This window comes from Oncorhynchus clarkii, chromosome 18, assembly GCF_045791955.1.
Source record: "Oncorhynchus clarkii lewisi isolate Uvic-CL-2024 chromosome 18, UVic_Ocla_1.0, whole genome shotgun sequence".
Classification (NCBI taxonomy): Eukaryota; Metazoa; Chordata; class Actinopteri; order Salmoniformes; family Salmonidae; genus Oncorhynchus; species Oncorhynchus clarkii.
In genome coordinates, this window is record NC_092164.1 from 44,288,210 (window position 1) to 44,296,337 (window position 8,128).

The 8,128-nt window shown below is 37.5% G+C and overlaps 1 protein-coding gene across 1 annotated transcript; it reads left to right on the forward strand.

Moving 5' to 3' along the window:
* Nucleotides 1-4,062: 4,062 nt before the first annotated feature.
* On the forward strand, nucleotides 4,063-5,757 carry LOC139372658 (thioredoxin-like protein 4A). Its single transcript, XM_071112438.1, has 4 exons — nucleotides 4,063-4,368; nucleotides 4,676-4,857; nucleotides 4,969-5,072; nucleotides 5,301-5,757. The coding sequence occupies exons 2-4, from the start codon at nucleotides 4,705-4,707 to the stop codon at nucleotides 5,470-5,472; spliced, it is 429 nt and encodes a 142-aa protein (XP_070968539.1). The 5' UTR covers nucleotides 4,063-4,368; nucleotides 4,676-4,704; the 3' UTR covers nucleotides 5,473-5,757.
* Nucleotides 5,758-8,128: the final 2,371 nt, after the last annotated feature.

Sequence of the window (8,128 nt, forward strand, 5' to 3'; positions counted from 1 at the left end):
AGATTTGCAGTGGTCTGATACTCCTTCCATTTCAATATTATCGCTTGCACAGTGCTCCTTGGGATGTTTAAAGCTTGGGAAATCTTTCTGTATCCAAATCCGGCTTTACACTTCTTCACAACAGTATCTCGGACCTGCCTGGTGTGTTCCTTGTTCTTCATGATGCTCTCTGCGCTTTTGACGGACCTCTGAGACTATCACAGTGCAGGTGCATTTATACGGAGACTTGATTACACACAGGTGGATTGTATTTATCATCATTAGTCATTTAGGTCAACATTGGATCATTCAGAGATCCTCACTGAACTTCTGGAGAGAGTTTGCTGCACTGAAAGTAAAGGGGCTGAATAATTTTGCACGCCCAATTTTTCAGTTTTTGATTTGTTAAAAAAGTTTGAAATATCCAATAAATGTCGTTCCACTTCATGATTGTGTCCCACTTGTTGTTGATTCTTCACAAAAAAATACAGTTTTATATCTTTATGTTTGAAGCCTGAAATGTGGCAAAAGGTCGCAAAGTTCAAGGGGGCCGAATACTTTCGCAAGGTACTGTACATACACTTACAATTCAGCTTTTTTGTTAAGAGTATTTAACTGTCTTAAAATACAGTACCATTTATTTTTGTAGGGTACGAAAATGTGTTTTTTTGTTTGTAAATGTACATTTGTACATATGAATTTTGGCCAAAAGAATAATGAAATTAATTACATAAAAATGTTTCAGCTTATCTTATGTAAAGAATCCAAGCAGTACATCTATCCACAAAATGTGTTCAATTATACATCTACTGATGTCTTGCCACAGTTTTCTTACATGAATTCAATGCCAAAAAAGATGCAACACTGTTTCTGGGTGGTGATTATAAAAGGAGCAATTTGAGTTGATGTTTTCCTTAACCTTCTTCATATAGTGGTTGGCAGGATAATATTTATGAATAATTTTAAAGGAAACTTCCTCAATTTTGTTAACAACTAGGTATGTGTGTGACAACATCAAAACTTTTTCCAAACAGATATTATCAATAAATCCATTCCAATAAGGCATGACATAAGGTATAGAGATACAACATCCTGCTGAAACAAGGTTCGTATCGCTCGGTTGTTGAATGGGCCAAAAGAGAAACAAATCTTTCCTACTGATGAGTCAACAGGGTCAATAGAAGGTAGGCTCTGAGGGTCAGGTCTTGACACGTTCCTGAATAACAGAGCAACACCTGAGGGAATGGCGTCTAAGTGATAAGAATTCCTTATAACTGAGTGAAAGACCCTCTGCATTTACCAGTTGGCTCACCAAAAGGATATTATTTCCAAACCTATATTCTAAAAACAAAGAAGTATTTTTATACGATATATCCCGATTATTCCATATATAATATCTGTGTGGAGAAAAATTGTGTTTATAAATTAAGGACCATGACAAGAAAACCTGCCGATGAAAAGCAGAAAGTTTCACTGGAATTTTGTCAATATTATAATTGCAAAACAACATGAAGTTAAGGCCACCAAAAGTAGAGAAGACATGATGAGGATTAAAATTCCAGATAGAAGTGGGTCTCCTTAGGAATTGTTTTATCCAATTGATCTTAAAAGTATTATTTAAAGTAGTAATGTCCAGAAAATTCAGTCCACCATTATCATAAGTGTTCAATACAACAGTTTCCTAGTGTAATGGGTACGGTTTCTCCAAAGAAAGTTGAAAAGCATCTGGTCTATCTCCTTGCTTATTTAACTGTCAAGATATAAAGATAGAGTGCCATATGTTAGTCTAGAGATACCTTCAGCCTTGGTTATTAGGACTCTACCTTTTAAAGATAAGTCCACTGTAGCCATTGATTTACCTTCTTCTGGGTATTTTTAATAAGAGGATTAAAATTTAGTAAACCTCTAGACTTTTGATCCTTTGTAATGGTTATGCCTAGATATGTAAGTTCTTCTTTTACTGGAATACCATAATATGAAGGTGTCACACAATCTTTGACAGCTATGAGTTCACATTGATTAATGTTAAGATATAGACCAGACGCTTTGGAAAAGGATTGTATCACATTGATCGATATGGGAATTTGGTTAGCGTCTTTCAGAAAAAGTGTAGTATCATCAGCCAGCTGGCTTGTAATAATGTCTTTACCAGCTATGGAAATACCGTGTACAGGACTATTATTTAAAGAATTTGCAAGAAGTTGGGTGATTAATAAAAACAGGTATGGAGAGATTGCCTAATTCCTCTCTTTAACTCAAATCTAGGTGAGGTGCCATATTTCAATTTGATAGAGCTGTTACCATTTTCATAGAGAGTCTTAATAGCCTTACAGAAAAAAATCCCCAAAGCCAAGTCTCTCAAGGGAGTGGAAGAGAAACTGATGCTCTACTCTATCAAATGGTTTATAAAAATCTAATAATAATATGAAGCTATCCTCGGTTATTAGGTCTGAGTAGACAAGTATGTCTAATACTAGTCTGATATTGTTAGAAATATGTCTGTTCCTCATAAAGCCAGACTGTGTTTCATCAATGATTGCATCCAGGACTTCTTTCATTATTTTTGCAAGTAGTAAGGCTAATATCTTATAGTCATTATTAAGAAGACAAATTGGACGCCAGTTATCGATGAGCAGCACTTCTTTTTTAGGCTTAGTTATCAGTGTTATTAACCCCTGACTCATTGTAGGAGGGAGAACATTGTTTTTAATACTCATTGTTTGTAATACTAAAAAGACTTCAAATAGGAAGCGAGCTACTTGTTCAGAAAATAATTTGTAAAATTCTGATGTAATTCCATCAACACCTGGTGATTTATTGTTCTTTAGATGTTTGAAAGACTCTATAATCTCTGATCTCTATGATGGGTTCATCACACTGTTTAGATTCTATATCACTGATAGAGTGAACATTATTCAGTGAGTTAAAAAACATATCTGTGGATTCCTGACAGTACATAGAGCTATACAATTTTCTGTAAAAATTGCTACAGTATTTAGCAATTAATTTTTGGTCATCTGTAATAACACCATCAATGTTTAACTTATGGATAGTGTTATTTTTAGAGTGAAATTTCTGAAGTCTAAAGAAATAGGATGAATTCTGTTCTCCCTCCTCAATCAATTTTTTCCTAGATCTAATAAAGGCTCCTTCTGCTTTTAATTTATATATATTATCTAGTTTATTTTGTAACTCAATTAGTTCCATCTTCTCGTAATCTTAATGATCACCTTTTCCTCCTCAGCTCTTCTGGTCTTAGGAAGATTACTACCATATTTTCTAAGGTATTTGGATACCTCAAATTTAAAGAGCTCCCAGTTCTTGCAATAAGATTTTTCTTCACAAGCCCTTTCCCAAAAGTGTGAGAGCAGATCTTTAACCTCAAATTGAACTATATCATTATTTAATAATGAGCTATTTAGCTTCCAGTAGGATGCTCTACCAAGGTTAGTATCAGTGGTAAATATTTTGATATCAATGTAAATGGCCCTATGGTCTGTGAGGGGAGTAGTACAAATATTTGTAGTAACACACTCACTATCAATACATTTGGATATAAGCCAAAAATCTATTCTGGATTGTCTTGAACCTGTTTTGTTACTCCAAGTGAATGATCTGTCGGCCGGAAACCTCTCTCTCCATAAGATCAAACTTTTCCATAAAAAGTATTAAACCCAAAATCTGATTGGTTGGTCTACCTGGGGGCCATCTATCAGTTGAATTATCTATAGTAAGTCCCCTCCTATCAATAATAACGAATTGGGAAATTTAGATAACCAATATGTTTCTCTATAGATTCAAGTAACTCATCATTCTCATGTTTGGTGTTGTACCCGTAGAAGTTTACATTAATGAGCGTAATGTCATTGTAACTGAGCACAAGACAAATAAAGTGACCAAAGTGGTCACATTCCGAGTGTAGAATATTACCACCAAAGGTATTTTTCATTGTAGTAACAGCAGCGGAGCGTTCAGGTCCATGGGAAAGCCAAATATCGTTGCCCATCCGGTGAAATATATGTCTCATTGTTTTATGCATGTACTGACTCGTCTGGTATCCATTCATAGTGTCGCGTATTAGTGACGTAAACAACAGGATTTCCACTAGTTACAAAGTCAACATTTTCTATATCGTAAAAATTCCTGAAAAAAAGAATGTCGCTTTTGGTCTTAATTTAAGGTTAGGCTTAGCAGTGTGGTTAAGGTGAGGGTTAAAATCAAACGTTAAAAAAATAAATAGTAGAAATAGGCGGGGTTTATGACTTTGTGGCTGTTATAACTAACTATACGACCAAAATAGAAGCCACTTTCTTGTTCGTCTTTTCACTGACAGACCCAGGCTACCGATTTGTTTCAATTCACGCTTTGGGGCTTGAATAATTTCATACGGTAAGCGTGTTTTTGAAACCTTAGCTACTTCTATATTTTCAATGCTGTAATTTTACTTGAGTTCTTTCAACTTTGACTTTCTGGGAATTTCCAAGCCAGTGCTAGCTAACGTTATCTAGCTAGGCTTGCAACAGTGGCAATAGTGCTTTCTCGCTTTTAGCCTCAGTTATCTAATTTATATATAAAGAAACGGGTGTTCCGCTGTTAAATATAGTTAATAACAACATTTTGATATTTCTCCGAAAAACTAAGTTGTACCAAGTCGTTTTAACGTTAAACGTGTTACTTTCCAACATGTCTTGCCCAGGAGATACGCGCTAACACTGCAGCATCAAGATGTCGTACATGCTACCTCATCTCCACAACGGCTGGCAGGTCGACCAAGCCATTCTATCCGAGGAGGACAGAGCCCTGGTTATCAGGTTTGGACACGATTGGGACCCAACATGTATGAAAATGGACGAGGTGTTGTACAGCATAGCTGAAAAGGTAAGATGTATGTTATTGTACCAATGTTGATGTTTGTATTTCACATCTGTGACTACGTTTCATTGAACGTTGCTATTTTTACAGTACCAACATCACTATTCCTCACTACAGGTGAAAAATTTTGCAGTCATCTATTTGGTGGACATCACAGAGGTGCCGGACTTCAACAAGATGTACGAGCTGTATGACCCTTGCACTGTCATGTTCTTCTTCAGGTGAGTTTCAAGTTATCATGTCTGCCTTCACTTCAGAGCCCTGCAAACCAATCTCTAGTTTTGAAATGCTAAATTAATGCAAATGTTCAACAAAAATGGGTATTGTTGAATAGGCAAGTTGTGAAAAGCAAAGGGATGCTCAGCTTTAAACAGCCCCACGCTGCTGTTTTAGTCCTGCATGACTGTGAAACTAAAATATTCCTTCTCTTGACCTCTGCACTGTTCCAGGAACAAGCACATCATGATAGATCTGGGGACCGGTAACAACAACAAGATCAACTGGACCATGGAGGACAAGCAGGAGATGATTGACATTGTTGAGACCGTTTACCGAGGGGCGAGAAAAGGACGAGGTCTGGTCGTATCTCCAAAGGACTACTCCACAAAATACAGATACTGATTGGTTCTTCCCATTGCTTTGTGTGATGCCCAATGGGAGCAAATCTGTCTTTTCAATATTAGACTTTATGAACCGCTGGACTACAGACAGGCTCTCTTTTTATGTTACTGACAAGTCAACTTTTTTCCATCGCAGTTATTAAAACCATCATTTGTTATTTTTGTATTTAATGTTGTGTTCATATTTGATACTGCCATTTAGTTATCACTTCACAGCCTGTATTCTCAGACCCAGAATAAGGCTAGTCCTCGATTTAAAAATAAATAAAAAATCATTCACAATTAATCTCAATTGAGTGTTTCAGTTCAGGGTGGCTTAATCTGGAAAATTGGCGCATATGTTTAATCTGTGATGTGCCTGGCTGCCTCGCGCTCCCTTCCTCAGGAAGATGACTGACAAGACTGTCAAATGTGTTAAGATCCTCCCTGAGAAGGGCCTATACAAAAACCTGCTGCATGGGCTCAACTGTCTCTACTGTCCTGGGATGTTCTACTCCACCCAACAACTGGTTGAACACACACAGAAGGCCAACTGTGACTTCATGAGGCGGGAGTATAGACTACACAAATGACAGCAGTGACCTTCGGTTCCCCAACTATGACATTAACACCACGGCCCCCAAAGAGATCCTAGGAGACGCAGAGCTGAAACTGGCTGTGGTTACCAACTCTCTGGACCTTATCTTCCTTAAGATGCAGCCTGGTTGTAAACAGGAAGTGTGTTAGAACCCCAGTAAAACGACGCGGACCGACTGCCCCTTCAGTGAGAAGTGTGACACAGTGGAGAGCTACCAGGCCCATCTGAGTGGGAAGCACTGCATTTAAAGCACTGTGCTTTAAATACATCATTCATTGCTTGAAGCCATACCAAGGCACACACCCCTAACGGAGCAAACTTATCTCAAAGTCTGTTCAAGAATGTACAAGAACATTTTGGGAAAATGTGTTGGTCAGTACAAACCATTCCGAAACGTAGCAAGTGTTCAAGCGAACTGAACACACCACTGGCTATCAAAATGTCTTGCTACTCCACGCCCACAGACGTTCATTTTTTTTTCTCCGCAATGAGTCTGGATCTGAGTGCCTCCTCGACGATTTCTAGAACACATTCTAGCCGTTCCGATTGGTCCCAGAAACCGATGACCTTGTTTCGTCACTTCAACAATATGGCAGTCTAGATTGAAAGTATTCGATTTTTATTTAGTCACATGCATAGGAACATAGATGTAGTTGCAGTGTACAGTGAAATTCTTAAGCTCCGGGATCCAGAAGTGCAAGTGTGAATGAAACAAACATAATACATATTTTTAACTGTGACAATGATAAATATAAATGTATATTCAGCATGGTAAATGTCCATTGGGGTGGTGGCATGATGGATATCTGTTCAGCTCCTCGGATATGTGTACGCAGAGGAACTTTTTTTGACCGCCTCCACAGCAGCCCCGATGATGAGGATGGGCCTGTGAGAATGTCATAGAAACATCTATTTGAAAGGTCATCCAACTCGGAATTCCAATTTGGGAACTCTTTCTTGAGCTCCGACTTTCGACCTGAAGACCACTGATGTCATGATTTGATCTCATCTTTTTCCTAGTCCCAGTTGTCTTGAGCCTCATTCCCTTGATAGTCGGAACTACGAAATTCTGATATTTTCGACTTGCTAACTGGTTGTAGTCATACACGCGTTCAAAGAATCAGCAAGTCGGAAACTTCCAAGTTCCGATTCATATGTAAATGCGGCATTGAAAGCACCATAGAGTTTGCCAGTTTGTATTCCTAAAATCTGGATATGAGTTACCTCTGGTTGGTTCAGTCATTTTTTAAAATTTAACAAGTCCATGGGAAAAATTGAATAAACTCACAAAATAAGGTCTGACACATGCTTACGAGATCTTATACGTTTTGTTCTATAAGATCATAACTGTCAGTTAACATGACTTTTATGAATTATGAAGCCTGTATGTGCTTACATAAATTCTTCAAAATTCACAAAAAGTGACCTTGGTTGATGAAGATTATCTCATAGAAGAAAAGGTATAATATCTCCTAAGCCTGGGTTTACCAAATACCCTTTTCGGGGTTTATCCCAAAACACTATTTTCTCTATAGGCTTTGTCCAATGAACCACGGCGGAGTTAGTGCCTACAAAAATACGCCATATAATGAAACAAATTGTATGGCTTTTATATGCCGTTTTTTTACTTTTTAGTGACGTAATGGGCAAGCGTAAATAACATAATTCGTGTTTTCACCAATAGACCCAGGCTACCAGTTTGGTTCAGGGCTTTGGTGCTTGTGATCATTTTTTATAAAGGTAAGCGTTTTTGAAACCTTACTTTTAAATTTTCAATGTTTAAATATTATTTGAGACCTTTCAACTCCGACTTTCTGGTGATTTCCAAGCCAGCCAGGCTAGCTACTATAACGTAGCTACCGTTAGCCACGGTGTTATCTAGTTAGGCTTAAAATATTTTGGGGTTTTTCATTATCGACAATAGCTTATCAAATAAAATGTTATGGGTTGCATTCGCATACACATATTTGGCTGATGTTATTGCGGGTGTAGCGAAATGCTTGTGTTCCTAGCTCCAACAGTGCAGTAATAATATCTAACAATACACACGAATCTAAAAAGTCAAGGAATGGAATTAAGA

Bases quoted from the DNA above. Each gene is read 5' to 3' on its own strand.
- LOC139372658 (XM_071112438.1), top strand. From the start codon at position 4,705: ATGTCGTACATGCTACCTCATCTCCACAACGGCTGGCAGGTCGACCAA. The intron at 4,858-4,968 runs GTAAGATGTATG...TCCTCACTACAG, and splicing joins TGTACAGCATAGCTGAAAAG to GTGAAAAATTTTGCAGTCAT. The intron at 5,073-5,300 runs GTGAGTTTCAAG...GCACTGTTCCAG, and splicing joins ACTGTCATGTTCTTCTTCAG to GAACAAGCACATCATGATAG.